Source organism: Monodelphis domestica, chromosome 7 (assembly GCF_027887165.1).
Source record: "Monodelphis domestica isolate mMonDom1 chromosome 7, mMonDom1.pri, whole genome shotgun sequence".
Taxonomy (NCBI): Eukaryota; Metazoa; Chordata; class Mammalia; order Didelphimorphia; family Didelphidae; genus Monodelphis; species Monodelphis domestica.
The window spans coordinates 273,351,648-273,367,933 of record NC_077233.1 but is presented as its reverse complement, the minus strand read 5'-3'; the positions used below and the strand labels follow the sequence as shown (position 1 = coordinate 273,367,933).

General features: G+C 38.4%; 1 protein-coding gene across 2 annotated transcripts in view; it reads right to left on the bottom strand.

Moving 5' to 3' along the window:
• Positions 1-373: 373 nt before the first annotated feature.
• Positions 374-16,286, bottom strand: part of PTCH1 (patched 1) — a 90,800-nt gene continuing 74,887 nt past the window's right edge. For both annotated transcript variants that reach the window (XM_007497928.3, XM_001368333.5), the window contains exons 19-24: positions 14,584-14,721; positions 10,632-10,774; positions 7,173-7,272; positions 5,842-6,096; positions 4,015-4,555; positions 374-3,535 (exon numbers count right to left, since the gene is read on the bottom strand). In XM_007497928.3, the coding sequence (XP_007497990.1) occupies positions 4,016-4,555; positions 5,842-6,096; positions 7,173-7,272; positions 10,632-10,774; positions 14,584-14,721 (1,176 nt within the window). In that variant the 3' untranslated portion in view covers positions 374-3,535; position 4,015. The remainder of the gene's footprint in view (positions 3,536-4,014; positions 4,556-5,841; positions 6,097-7,172; positions 7,273-10,631; positions 10,775-14,583; positions 14,722-16,286) is intronic.

Below are 16,286 nucleotides of genomic sequence, written 5' to 3'. Positions count from 1 at the left end.
ACTGTTCTATCTTGTTTAATGATACTGGGGAGGGGGGAGGGAGGGAAGTGTTGATTCTTTCCCTGTCATTTACCCTCTACTAGATGTCAGATTTGGGGAAAAAATATTTCAATATGTGGAGTTGAAGAGAGATAGCAATTTTCTTAAATTAAAAAAAAAATCCGCAATAACATGTCCCAGAAAAACCATAAAAAAGGAATCTCAACAACGGAGTCCATATGAAGCGGAGTGAAAACAGGTTCTTAATAGTTTCAGCAGGGATGAAGAATTGTGAATTGTGCTGGACAGCTGAAAAAATTGACTACCTGTTACCTACTGGGATACTCTTCTCTTCTTTTTCTTAAAAAAAAAAAGGATTCTATGAACAAATACGTAACCAATAAGTTATAATATTTTTATTCATGTTAGAATTTCTATCAGTGTTTTAACATTAATATTTAGAGAGTTTGTACATTTCCACTTTCAAGGTTTAAAATGAGAACCACACTAGATCACAAATGGTAACTAAAACAGTTCACAATTGCATGAATATTCATTCTCACTCTCTTAACACTGTTAAAAGTTTTCTTTTCCTCAATGCCTTTTACAATGAAAAGTGTGCACCATACTCATGTCTCAGCAAAGTTCCAAAACATTATGGTTTCATTACATATAAACTCTTTAAAAATATACTTCTGTCAAAAGACTTGATGACTACTATGTACACTACAAAAATAAATTTTCATATAAATAAATTATATGGCATACTTTTATCTTTGTAATTGAAATGACACAAACTCATTTCTGCCAAAATAGGCAGACAATGAGACCCAGTTTGAATATTTTTTCTTTTAACTCCTTACACTAAAAGCTACAAATGAGTCCTTAATGTAAATGTTATATACTCTGTCCTATTTAACATTAGTAAGCACTCTATACAAATAAAAATCCATTCAAAAGAAAAACATAGCTGTAATTATGTTTCCAATAGAAATAAAATCCCTGCATTTTTTGTTATAAACTGGCATGACAAATACTGTAGGAAAACATTCTTATGATACAAAAATATAAATATCACCAAAGATGAAAAAAATTTTAACATCTAAACAAACAAACAAACAAAACACATAATTGCCAGCCACTGAGTTCTCCCTTTGCCAATGTGACTATTGGAGAAAAAGATCTAAGCTCTGCAGAAAGCAGTAGATAGCACAAACACTCATACACCAAACATGCCGGGGTGTAGATGGGGCAAGGAAAACACAATGAGATTATGAAGACAGTGAGAATTGGAAGAGAACACACCGAACTCAGGACTCTTGCCTGGTCATCCTTCTCCACCCAGGAAATTAAATAGCAAGCAGAGGTGAGCTGGTTGGACGTGGACAAGGAGAGAGGGCTGTGGCTGACAGATAGGCACCATAACAGTAACAGTGGGAAGCCATCGGGGCCTCTGACACACTAACACACACATTTGGCAGTGGTAGGTGGCTTCCAACTAGTATCGTACAGTTTTGTTATAGAGTTAAAAAAAAAATCTGAGGTCACTACAGTGCTAATAGTCATTGGAAGCCTGTTGTCTTTCTGCTGAGTTTCGATTTAAGACAGCTGGAACAGTAGGCAGTTGTGAGATTAACCCTTAGTGTGTTTCTACCAGTAGCTTAAGGTACTGCCAGAATGAGGTCAGGACCTTGACCTTGAATTCCCACGCAAATTATCTGTAAACAAGTGACTGGTGTGGAAGGAAAGGCAGAGCTGGGCATGAATTGCTTCCCTGACCATCATTGGTCCCTGGATAGGAGATGAGGGAGTCAAAGACCTAAATTGAAGATATTCTCACCACTAGGGGAGCAGATCTCTTAAAAAATAATGCCTGGTTTGGAAAGATCTGCCATTGTCCCCTCCAAAAACTACAAGTCCTGAAGAGGGCACTTTCCAGCAGGAAGCTCTGTATTATGTATGTTACAAAACTTCTTGCTCCTCTGAAAACTTCACAGCACAAAGAACAGTAAATAGTAGAGGGAGGAAAAAAAATAGAACTGAAGGCAATATTTCCCCATCATTAACCACTCCCTTCCCCTACTTGCATGTCATGCTACCCATCTAGGATCCTTAAGACCAACAGCTGTGGTGTCCCCTGTTCCCCACCTCCCTCCATCATGCCTTTCTAGCTAGGAAACTTCCTATGTATTTTTTTTTAAAAGATACAAATAGACCCAGGGAATTGTTCCAATTAGACCACTGAATTCAGGAGGAGAGAAAGAGGTCAAAGGGTAGGAAGTGAAGTATATCTAGGCAAAATCTTCATCCCTTCTCGGTTTAGCGTCTTCACGAGAAGCTTATCGCACGAGATATATAGCAGAGAACTTGGTCCCCAGAAGGACAGGTTTTACAAGTAGCATTTCCAAGCCTCCCAACCCATTCCTCAAGGTGTATTTGGTGTTACCTGTAATGGGGGACAGACACTGATTCTGTCAATTAAGGCATAAGGTGTACAGTATCAATCCTCCCCATTCTCATGACCCAGCTGTGGTTCACTGTCAGATTGTTATTCGATTCCTTAATGCCATTTCAGGATTCAAAAGAAGTGATCAGCATACAGGGAGGTACACTGGGATCCAATTTCGGCAATCGCTACCCATACAGAATAACATTTACCTTGCTGCTGAGGGGTAAAAGACGGTCATTGGTTTGAAAAGATAATAATATGGACTACAGAGACCACAGCTTCCCCTCTACCATTTAAAGATGTGGCCACTGGTGGATCCTGCTGTTAAAGCTAGTGCATTTTCCACCAGGGTTTAGCAATAAAGAAATCCTGACTCTTCCAGCATGTTGGGGTTAATAATCCCACTAAGGGTTATAATATAGTTAAAAAAGAAAAACAATCAAAGAAAACTGCTACAGTACATTAAGAAAACACACACACACATACATACAGTTTACACACATTGCAAAAACAAAGAGAACTGAACACAACTAACCCTAGAGAAGCCACCAAGACTTTTCTTCATATCTGCTCATTAAAACAAAAATTATCACGCATAGCGTGTTTGAAAGTTAACAGTAACATTTCATACTACCACAGGGTTGTGATATGCAAATTAAAAATATTTTAAACAAATACCTTTACAAAATAATCCTATTACATAAGCAATATTTGCATAGAATTATACAAGTAAATTATACAATATTTAAGCAGCAGCAACATAATGCTGAAATTTAAGAGTAAATTAAGTTTCATTTGTGGCACAGAGGTCAATATACAAAATGAGCAGGGGGCACCCAAAGAGCCACCCCTGCTCTATTAGCAGGAGCCGAGAAACTCCAGATTATACTAATTACATTGTTCCTTTGTATATTACATATGTGTACACCTTTTAAATATTTATAGAAATATTTCACAAAATAATACAATAGGTTACAGTAACAGTGAACTGTCATCCTGATGCAGCACATCCTTTTCCATAACTCCAAGTAGTTCTCTTCAAGCAGTTCTGGAAAGAGGGGGGGGGGTTCCCCATCTTTGGCCTCTTTGCTTCAGTTTTTCTTCACCCTTTAAAAAAAAAGAGAAAGCAAAACATGAATAAAATGTAAAGATTTAAAAAAAAATGAATCCACAAAGTTAATGATGGAGAAGAAAACAAATCCCAATTCAGAATCCATTCTGGTGGTGTAGGAGAGGCAATGTTAAACACTGGATGAAAAGATAAACCTGATTTGGAAGTGGGGAGCCCGGGTTCAAATCCCCACTGGCTCTGTGTTTTACTGCCCATAGGACCTTGAGTCTTTTCTCTGCTTTGGACTTCCATTTTTTCATTTGTAAAATGAACAGGCTAGATGAGAGGATCTCTGAGATCTCTGAATCCTATTATCCAAGGTGTCAAAAGAAGATAACAAGGAGAAATTCTGACACCTCAAGAAGGATTATGGTATCCGGGCAATCTCAAAGAAGAATTCCTTCACCCCTTTACACCTAAGCCCATCCATCAATGTGTAAAAAAAGCTAAAACCGCCCACAGTGAGTCAACACACCTTAGTTGGAGCTGTTTCCTCTTGTCCTTTCTTCACACTCAACATCTTGCAACTCTATGACTTCTATTTTAGAGTTCCTCCTCTCACACCTTACATTAAAAGGTACGTGGGGGTCCTCGAACACCCCGTGGTCAGTTTCGTGGTACCCCTCGTAGGATGGGCAGCTTCCTCCCCGAGGGTTCCGGCCATGCACAGGGGGAGGGTGCACGGCCACTGTCACTGAAGCGGAAGCGGTCACAGTAGTGATAGGCTGGCAATATCCCGGCACAGAAGCGCCCATGGCAGTGAATGCTGGGTTCCGAGGGTTATGAAAACGGGCTCCTCGGTGGCCCATTCGGTCCCTATTGCTAGGTCCGGAATGCCCTTCAGTAGAAATTTCAAAAGCGTTCCTTCGTGGTCTGTAAGGGGGTGGCCGCAGCCCTTCCCTGGAGTCCCGCTGTGGCGGCTGGCCCGGATGCCCCGGTGGATGGGGTCCTGCATCCAGGTGGAGCTGTTGTCTTGGACTTGATGGATGATGATGTCTTGGCTCTGGTTGAACCACCTGTAGAGGGCAAGACCTGATTAAGACAGGTAGGATCCAGAGGAAGGCATTGCTAGTTTCCTGATCTTTTTCATTCGCCTTGAAGCTTCCAATGGGTACCCAGGACATCCAGGAAAATCCTGGGATGGGACTAGCGAGGGAGGTCAGGAACACAACAGGAAGGGACTGACCGCCTCTCAAGACATACATTCTTGCATGAATTTACAGAGCATGATGATTGGGAATTTTATTTTGGTCCCATTTCCAGGCTACTCCTCTCAAACCCTGCTGGCAGGAAAGTAGAGCTCCTACTTATAAATACAGGGCTGTGGTTGGAAAGTATTCCTATCTGATACCCACTCTTTTCAGTCTGTTTCCTACCTCATTTGTAAAATAAGAAAGAAGGTCAGTTAAGTGGCATAGTGGACAGAATGCTAGGTCTGAAGTCAGGAAGACTCATCTTCCTGAAATTCAAATATGACCTAGCTGTGTGACCCAGAACAAATCACTTCACCCTGTTTGCCTCGGCTTCCCCATCTGTAAAATGAGCTGGAGAAGGAAATGGCAAACCACTCCAGTATCTTTGCTAAGAAAATTCCAAATGAGTTCACGAAGAGTTAGACATGACTAAAATGATGGAACAACAGCTACAAAATAGGGAGAACAATTTTTGCTCTACTTGCTTCTTGAGGATGCTTTGAGAGAAAAATGAGATAATTTATACAAAAACACTTCGTAAACTCCAGTAAGAATAATAATTGCTAACATTTACGAAAGTGCTTTATCATTTACAAAGAACTTTCCTTACTCATACGAAACAAAATAAAAACCTCGAGAAGGAGATAGATAGTGTCGATATTATTGTTCCCCATTTTTGAGAGATAAGGTAGCTGAGTGAGGCTTAGGGATGTTGAGTAGCAAAGTAAAAATGAAAAAATTAAAGATACTGTCTCTCAAGGTCATACATCAGACAGTAGTTCCAGGGCTTGAATCTATTTTTTCTCCAAAGCTAGAAATCTTTCCACTAGCCAATGGTCCCAGCTATACAGTTTACTAAGGGATCACTGTTGCATCATGCCCTACAATTAAAGCTCATAGGAGATAGACATGGAAAATAACTACTGTAAACAATTCTCTTTATATTCTGCCCAATATGCTAGCAGACGTAAAAAATATATATGTATATATATATATATATATGTATATAAAACAAGAACTTTTTCAAATTTATTTTTGTGAGAGGGGATCTGCCTTTCAACCCTTACCCACCCCCTTAGTTCACATTTAGCACATCTTGGGTTACTTACAGTGGATCTGGCAAAGACAGGATTTTCAGTGGCTTCCACTATGACCTGATGAGCTGGGGCACATGAATTCTGCTGAGTCTCATATTGATAAAGCTCTTCACTGATGCCTGACACTGTTGTCTGAGAACTATATTCCGAATCTGAGGAATCAGATCCATTGTTGGTGTGTCTTGGGGGCACTGCAAACCTGACAATGCTGGGAGGTGGTTCAGGAGAGGGAGTGGGTAGGCGGTTTAACCCATTAGATGGAGAAACCTAGGAAAAGGATGAAAAATAGAGCATCAATCAGTTTAGAATCCTTCCGGTAGTCACTTATTGAAGAAATACTAGCAAAATGATAAAGAAACAGCCATTGTCACTTAATGTGTTCCCGTGTCCCTTTTCCAGTGGCTCCTGCTTTAAAACAGTTTCAACTCTACTTCAAGATTCATAACGATTCAAATCACTTTAGTTGAAAATACATTTATTAAATATCTACTTACTAAATCAAGTTCTGTGGTAGATACTAGGAGTTTGAAGACAAAAAATTGTTCCTGCCCTCAAGGAGCCTACATTTTCCTGGACTACATTCTCTCCCCTGCCCCAAGCCATTAATTAATCCCAACTTTACACCTAGAATTCTTCTAGTTTCACCAAATAGCTCAAATAACAACTTTTTTAGAACACTGTGTGTGTTGTTCCTGCATTCAAGAAGCTATACAAGAGTGATTGATGATAACAGTCAGAGAACTACAGATCTTTATTTTTATTGAGGGAAGGAAGGAGGGGAAAGAGAGAAAAAAAGAGGGAGGAAAAGAGAGGGAGAAGAGAAAGAGAGAGAGAAAAAGAGAGAGAGAAAGTGAGAGACAGAGACAGAGACAGAGAGACAAAGGGACAGAGACAGAGAGAGAGAGACAGAGAGACAGAGAGGGAGTTCTCTATCAGCATATATAAGGCAGAGTGAAGAGCCATAAGGCTAGACTGAACTATCTAAACTTTGATGGATCAAATAACTTGTTTATTTGCTTTTAAATATATATAAAAGGCATGATTTACACTTTTAACTATAATTCAGACAAAAACAGTTGATAAGTTTATAGGAACTATATTCGCATATCCAGGTCAGTGAGATTTAAATTTTCAATGAGTAGATTTAAAAAAAAGCAAAGCCACAACATCCTAAGGCATCCTTTGTAAGCCACTGAGAACAAAAAAGTCACAATTACAGAAATGCTTTTTAAAAAGCAAATCACCAACCAATGTAGATAAAGTATCTAAATTAAGAGTGACACCAGGAAAAAATAACATTGTCAGTCAATGAATCGTACACTATGCTAAGTATAATTACTGACCTCAGGATAGGGTCCAAAGAATGACAAAAGTACCGGAAGTAATACCAATCCATTCAGAACACCCAGGATTGTCAAGATTGCCAGAACTGCGAAGAAATACCTAGAGGATAAAAGGAGAAAGAGAAATGTACAGTGAAAAATACAGACAAATTTCCTCTGAACATAAAAACAATTCAACATTTTCCCAATGCAATGTGGCTACCATTCGAAGGGCAAGATAAAAGTTGAGCTCAGACTGAGTGCCATCTCTTTTTCTTTTACCTTAAGAGCTTTTGAGGGCTGCATTCCACAAACTCAAGTAAAGGGAAGCAGAAAACAAGAGTTTGTTAATTTGCAGAAATCTCGTGGCATGTGATGTTATTTATGAATGTGTTACACAAACACAGAAATATGGAATGTGAACTGAATGGCTGAACAGATTGAAAGCACAAATACAATGAAAAGGGGCCCCCATTAGTGAAAACCCAGCAGAAGCAAACAAATGAAGTGAAGGGTGTAGAATTTAAACAATTTAGCCCAGGAGGAAAAGAAGCCTCCTTCTCCCAGCAGCTAATCCACTGTGAAATGCTTCTGCATCTTCTAGCAGAATCTCTAATTAAATCTCTAGTGTATCAGGTAAGGCTTTCCCTGGCTGTTCATTAATCACAACTTTCTGCCGAGAATTCTGTGAGTTCCAGTTTTACCAAATAGCTCAAATTGCAACCTTTTTAGAACACAGGAACCAGCTTTCTGCAAAGAAAATGCTGCCCATTCTCTGGGGCGCTCTAGCATTGTACTGAATAAGAGCTCTCCACAATAGCAGAGCTGCATTGCAGGCTAATCTTTTGTTGAACAATTTAGCATCTCTGAATACTCTTGTTTTGCATCAGCCAATTCAAACATAAAGGCTGCAGCACTATGGAAGAAGAGGAGAGTGCACAAGTGGTTGTCCTTTCCCACCATTGAGGGCTAAGGTCTGGGATCCTTCATGAATACCAAGGTAAACCTGTCAGTAAAAGGAAAGGCTCGCGAGCCGGGATTCGGCACAGCTGGAGAGTGCAGACTAAACTCAAGGGGGCATTTGGGGAACTAATGATTTCGAGGGCTCAGAATGGGGTCATTTGGATGGAGGGGGAAGGGGTTGGGGTGTCCCGGAGAGGAAGAGGGGGGCCAGAGATCTAGCGTATCTCTTGATGGCTCTCCGGATCCCAAAACGGAACAGGCGGGCTCCGAGCTTTGCCATGTCTCTATATGTTTCCACATTAGATTAAAAAGAAAAAAAAAAACCAAGAGCTCCTATAAAAATACAAATACCTCAGTACTGTAAACACTGGGAATGTTTAAGCTACATTAGGAAAAATGAACGAATCAACGTCTTCCGCTAATGTAAACTGCTCGAACTTTCGCCTGGGACATCTATCAACAACAGGCATGAAAACATTTGCATCTCCTCTGTCTAACAGAAGAATAAACAGGCTGATTATATTTCTGACTGCTTCGTGTATACAATGTCTGCACATTTATTCAACTTCAGTGAGGACTTTATCAGGCTAATCCAGCCATTTCTGGAAGACTGGAGCTCCCCAGAGTCCCTGAAACAGGAACCCGGATATCTCTGGGCTGGCAGGCGTTGGTTCAGAGACCCGGAATTCTTGCCTATATTGTGGAAAAGGAGGTGCCCTTCCCCCACCAAAGGAAGCCGGTGATTACTACGAGGCTACCAGTTAAGGCTCCTTGGCTAGGAAGTAGATCAAATGGAGAAATTCAGCTTAATAAATATCTGTTTATATCTGTCTAGGAGGGGCAAACCTGTCCTCTGACCTGAAAATAAGAAACAAAAATTCTACAAAATGAGAAACTAAAGGAGTGATCAAAGCCACGGAATCTGCTTCTGTTTAGCTTAACAAATGCCAAATTTCTATTAGAAAGTAGCAAGTGGATCACTGAATGGTTTGCCAAAAAACTAAGTTAGAAGGAATATAGCAACCTACTAATCACATGATTACACCCAATAATAAAATACACAGGACATGGAGATTCCCATGAGCTTATGAGATGTCCCAATCTTTTTTTTTTTTTAGAAAAAAATCTTCTCAAGTGGTTTAATGTGCCATCCCCCTAAACCTTTAAAAATTAACTGAAGCTAAAATTTCAGGTAAAACTCTTTAGGTTTTCTCTAAAATAACACCAACCACAAAACACATGAAGGCCTGTTTAGGTCAGTTTTTCAGCTTGATGCTGTCTGAACAGCCCACTTAAAAAAGAATATTTTGATGTGGATTTGGTCCTGCCCTACCACAATCTCAATTCTAGGATATTCTCTAATTATTCATTAATTAGTTTAGGTCTAATGCCTCCAAAAGAATCAGTGTTACTTCTAAGATAAGCCATTTTGCAGAACTCCCCAAGTTGTTTAGAGACTAGAAAAAAACCCACTTCACTCCACCTCCAAATTATTTTCAAAAGGTCACAGTCTTAATTAAATTCACCAGAAACAGCTTGCCTTTAGTTCTGAGAAGAGACTTAAGACATGGCTTTCTAAATTTACTATCAAGCTGTAGGTTGGTTAATGCTTCTCAACTCCCAACAAGATTTAGATGTGAAATGGATCTGGACAAAACCATCTCTACTTCTCAAAGAAGTAGGAAAAGGAACAAAGACAAAAATGGGGACCATTTTAGATATTTATAAAGATTTGAAAATTTGGAGGCCATCAGGTGACAATCAGATTTACAATCTCTGAAGGATATTTCTTTTTTATACTATCTTTATTCTTCTTAGATATGTGATTTTGCTTTTTCACTGTATGGAACTCCCAGGGTAGAAGCTGCTTCCACTTATGTTCATGGGTAACTCATCTATAATGTACATGTAGTCTTAAGGAGTTGCCTGGCTCACTGAGATGTGGATTTGCCCATGGTCCTCTGTGTCTGGCAACATAGGAGTGTTTAAGCAACATTTTAAGCTTAAAAAGTGTTTATTGACTAATGTGTCACTGGTAGGACTGGAACTCAGGTTTTCTTGACCACACCAACCTACCTATCATCTCTTGTCTAAAATGAAACCTATATGGAAATGCATCCCACTTATTGTTCCCAGTAACCATAGTCATACCTGGAAGTCTCAGCATCAGCAATTCTTTTGGTAATACTTTGTGTTACTAAGTTTGATTGATAGCAGCTTATTCTAGTTGAACAACCAACATAAATAAGTGCCTCCTGGTTATCCAAATTGGCCTAGGAATACATTCTTTTCATTTAAATTTCCAAGGTCCAAAAGTTGGGATTCCAAAGTCTATTCTTCCTCCTATGTTTTTCCCAAAGTAGGAGGATGTACCGTCCTAGTAAAGGAATTTCTGATACAACATAAATATGATAAAATGGGCAGATAATATCATTGCTTGTACAAATCTGCTCAAATGAACACATACATGCAAAGACATACCACCAGCCTTCTACAGATATGCATCCAAATGCTCACCTGACAATGAAATCAAATTCAGATCCTGCGAGCATCAACACCCCTAGCAGGGTGGACACAGCCCCATCTAGAACTGGTGCAAACATGTGCTCCAATGCAAGCACAGCCCTTCGATTTTTATCTCCAATGGCGGTCAGAAAGGCCTGTAATTAAAAAAAAAAACAACTATAACATTAGATTGCCAGGTTTTATACTAAAGTTTCTCCAAAGTAGCTTAATTAGACTAAGTCTGGACTTTGTGCAAAAAAAGACTAATTTTGGAGATAGTCTACATTTGATATCAAAAGGAATTTTGGGTGAAAATGAACTGTAAATAAAGTCAATTTACCATGAACTGAGAAAGCAAAGCATAAAAAGACCCAATAAAAATTAAAATCCCAAAGGAAAAAATAGCCAAGAAGCTTCATTTTCTCCTTGATGCATTCCATTCATTCTGAAATGTATGACATATGAAAACTATGGTATTTTGGTTAGTTCTCCAAACAGGCATCATGTTGAGAATTGTAAGAAGGGAAAGATTTTTTTTACTCTGTCAAATCTAATGCATGTGTAATACTCACATTCCCGGATCATTATGTAAATACAATTAGGAATATGCATATTTGCAAATTAAGACTTTCACATATAAAATGTGGTCCTACTTTGGTCTCTGTAAGGTTTTGTGATGATGTAGGGCAGCTGTGGATCCCCTGTAAGGGCTTTGGGATAGAGCCCTAGGAGTTCCCTTCTAGTAGAGATGATTTTAGTAGGCAAGAACCAGTGTAACAATGTATATGCAAATACCTCACTTCCCAGAAGAATTTGGTGCTAGGATAATAATGCTAAAGCTGGAAGGACCTTGGAGGCTGACTAGTGGGAGGAACTAGGAAGAGGAACTCACAGATACAGATTTTTAACCAATGTCCTCTGAACTTGGAGTCACTGCTTTTTCTTTCAAAGGGCTTTCATGTCCATGATTTTGTTTTATCCTTATGTCTACCTGATGATCTAGGATATTTGGTATTCTTCATCTTACTCCTACTTAACAACTAGAAATCTGGATGTCCCAAAGCAGTTATTTACACATTTCTCATCATAAAGTGCTATATCTAAGCTGAATTCAGGTTCAGTTACTACACTAACAGGAATGTTATTAATTTGATTTTCATATCTTCTTGGCATATGAGCTCCAAGAAAGGAAAAACGATGTGGCTTTTGTCCTTTCATTACCCAATATTCTAAGGTACATAATTTTTTTCAGGATGATCAAATGTTTATCTTTTTTATTGATGGACTAAAACCTCTTAAGCCTCATCAGACTGTTGGTTGCTAAACATTTTTTTAAAGTCATGGCAGAAGGTTCTGAAACCTTCCCTTCCTGGGAAACTCTCCTCCACTATCTCTCAGGGCAGCTTTAAATGAGCTAACACATCTAGGACATGAAAGTGTATTTAAAGAATATCTTTGATACAATGGAGGCACTGTTGATTTTTAAAAATTGGACTATAAACATTAAAAAGGGTCACTAGTGGCTGAGTAAAGCTAGCTCACAAGCGAATCATGAAACTCTTTAAATGAAAGTAATTAAATCTTGTATCAACACTGCAGGCATTCCCTACTTTGTTTATACAACACTAGTTTGGTTATTTACATTTATGTACTCAATGCATGAACCAGCAGTACCACTCTGGTTTAAGATCTCAGTATTTCCATTGTAAAATCTGTTCTTGGAGGCCTTTGTTTTTAATTCCAGCTCAAAAAAAAAAAAAGCTATAATTTGCATTGAGTTGAAAATGGGCTTACAGATTCTGAACTTATATGTGGTTTTTTCCCTTTTGGTTTTCACCAAAATATTATTAGAATTATGTGGGTTTTTTTAAGCTGAAGGCTAGTAATCCCACTTTATATTTGTCGTTTTTCTTAACTTGCCACACACCTCCTTTCCCAGGAGAAATCCCTCTTACACATTGTTCTACTTAATAAAACAACATACTTTTTTTAGGTTCCACTAAATGAACTGCAATAATGAGAGAACTAGTGGGGAACTCTAGGGTTTCTTCTGAAACATAAAACTTGAAACCACTTGAGTGATGGAATGTGTTTGCTAATATAAATCTTTCCATTTGTCCTTTTCCTATAGTCACATCCTTTTCTTCTCCTCTGAAGCTCTTTCAGAAGTGAGATTGGTCTAGGAAGGCTGGGAGGAGATGAAAAGGAATCCGACAATCACTGAGATTCATTTCAATTGGGGTCAATGTATTTTAAGATTTCCATCATAACCGATCTTTGAGGGAAGCGTAAAGGTGAAATTTCAGCTCAATAGCAGAACTTAAAAATGTACACAAAAGTGATATTATTTTGCAATGATTTCCTGAAAGGAAGAGCTATGGCACAAATATAGCATATGCATATATGTGTAGAAATTTATATGCTATGTGGCTGAACCTGAAGAGAATTAGCTATTAAAAATGTAAGAAAATGCTGCAAGTTTTACACAAATAAATAAAATAAGGGAACATTAATCACTGAGTATGGTTGTGTGACCCTTCACAACTTTAGGTTTTCTCCTAGGGGGTAGTAGTTTTCTTAATTGTTGTTCCAAACATCATATCTTCATTCAGGCACTCATTCACTCATTTTTTTTTCTTTTAAAACATGTTTATTTAGAGCCCACACTTCCCTCTTATATGAGGGAATGTCCTCTGAGCTTCAGTTTCCTTTTAGGATATTAACATCCCTGCCCCTCAAGAGATAAAAAGTAAAGGGGGAAAAATCATCTCAACCAACAGTACTGGCTCCTTATCTCCAATCCTGAATGGTTTGACAAGAGAAAAAAAGGTTGTATATACTTGGGGAGAGAAATCTGGCAGAAGGTCACTTTGTGCGCCTCTCCAGGGGTCATCAAGCCCAGTGCTTTTACCCAAGAACTGACAGGCACTAAATGTGACTATATCAGCCCTGTTACAGGCATGGTTTGGAACTGCCACCTTTCTGCTACTATGCATGACTCAAACCACCATCTTATCTTACATCTCTTACTTGCCTCTTCAGCACCTAGGTCAGTGCCTTTGTATAAATGGAGATTTTGAACCCTAGACTTCAATCCCCAGAAGTCCTTGGTATTTCCCAGAACTCCCTATAATCTCTCCTGAGTCTCCATGTTGGAGAGATCACAACTGGTATTTAACTGGCAGTACTGCGCTCTTCCTTTTGCAATGATGCAGCAAGTATAGTGGTAAGTTAAGTGCGGGGATTTTAAATGGACTAATCAGCCACGAGCACGTGGTTTTTATTTTGTATCTTCTTTATTCCTTGACTTTTAATGATACTAAACCTCATAAATATAATATTTTTGTTATTAGAGATATAATTTAAAATTTAACACCTTTCACATAGTAGGTGTTCAATGAATACTTGACTGCATTGAATTCTTGATTTCATTTGCATATATTTATAGATAGTTATGATATTTCTCCTATTGAATGTAAGCTCTTTGAGGGGAGAGACTTTCATTTTTGTCTTTTGTGTCCTCTCACAACTTCACAACCCTCTGAAGTAGGTGCTATTATGATCCCCACTTTATAGAAAAGGAAACAGGCTGAGAGAGATTAAGTGACTTGCCCAGGGTCACACTGTTAGGAAATGTCTCAATCAGAATTTGAACTGAGGCTTCCAAACTCAGCATTCTTACCTCTTCAGCCATTATTGAAGAAACAACCCCAAACCCCTTACTTTCTGTAGATTCTAAATGGATACAAAGTGTCAGTTCTGAGGTAGAAAAGTGGTAAGGGCTAAGCAACTGGAGTCCAGTGACTTGCCCAGGGTCACAGAGCCAGGAAGTATTTGAGGCTACATTTGAACTCAACTCCCCCTGACTTCAAGTCTGGAGCTCAGTCTACTAAGACATATAGCTAGCTGTCTTTCTGCCAAAATTGTTGATTAACTATTAAGCTAGCCTATTCATTCTACATACCAAAGCAACATGAACAGTAAATTCCACTCCTATGCCAACAGATGCAATCAAGATGACCACAGGTACAGCACTCAGCTTGATTCCAATAAGGCCCATCATGCCAAAAAGTTCCACAGTCATTAAGGCCAGGACCATCACCTTTAAGAAAACACAAAATGGTTAATGGTTTAGCATGCTGCTTGAACACCGTTCTTTTAATATAAAAAGGACAACAGAGCACATTGGTTTAATATGATCATATTCAAGTTCAAGATCAAAGAAAATGGAAAAAAGAGCAAGGTTGGAAAGACCTAGGTTCAAATTTCTTTCCTGACACTATCTGTGGCTTTGGGCAAGTAGATTAATTTTTTTTGGCATCATTTCCTCATCTTCAAAATAAAATGAGGGTGTTGGACCAGAAGTCCTCCGAGATCCTATGAATCCTGTGCTTTAATTGAACCAAAGGAACATATTTCCTCTAAATTTGGTCAAGGAATCTCTCTGAAATGGAAATGAAACCCACTACATGCCCCCCAATGATTTGGGCAAGGAATGACTTCTTAACATCTGTAAGGGGATCAGAGGATGTAATGTACTTGGGGTTCTAGTTGTAGTTTAGATTTCTCTGAATATAAAGCAATCAGAAGCCATCATTCAAAATTCTCCTACCACAAATAACAGTAATTTGAACACTGACTCCCTATGATTATACATTCAATAATGAATAAATAGTAACTTTTTTTCTGATTTGATTCCATCCATTACAAATTACTCTTCATCTTACATCTGAATTGAAGCTTTCCAAGTTTGGGGAAGGGGTTTTATTTTAGGGGGATGGAGGAGCTTTGCTTTTTCTAATAGGAATAGGATGGGAAAGGAAACATAAAATACTATGAAGTCAATTGGTTTTGTTTTTGACTGGAAATTCTAAGTGAAGATGACTTGGGAGTAAGTTTAAATCTGGGAAGAAAGTAGATGCTCTAATCAGTTGATGAGTGTCAGGTTACAGAGGGCCTCTTTCAAGAAATTTGGAAAGACTAGAAGTGGACAAAGCAAACAGCTAAATCTAAGAAAAGCTTTCATGTTTTGTTTATAGCTTCTTTAATTAAAAATAAAAACTTAGGGAAATATGGGGGGAAATCCCATTGAATTAGAATTAGGAGTTTCTTAGGCAAGTATAAGGGGAGAGGAGTAACCACATCTATTTTTTTAGGGGAGAGGGGTAACAAAATCTATTATTTTTTTACAATGTGGAAGAGATGAAGGACATTTTATTCCTTTTCCTATGGTTGAAGGAGTTGGCAGGGGAGGGGAGGGGAGGAGAGGAAGGGGAGGATACTACAATAAAAGTTTTTTTTATAAGCTAATGAAAGATGGACAATATAAATTGTTTGATTAAGAACTATGAAAACTATTCTAGACTAAACATTTACCTTTTCCCATACCTGTTGTACAGAGTTATGGCACTGACAACCAGTAACTGTTCTATGTTTCTTTATTTGGGGCATTTTATAAACTTTTCATGGAATTTAAACAAGGACATGTCAGTATTCAGTTCTCAATTAAAGTATACCTCAAATCTTGGAGAACACTTTGCAGAACAGATGAATGAATAGGCTGTAGCATTTATATTATTTTACCTTTTTTTTTGGTTAGAGACAAAAATAACATCTCTCTTCTTTCTATATGCTGTTATCCCAGCTATTTTAATTTTCCTCTAAAAG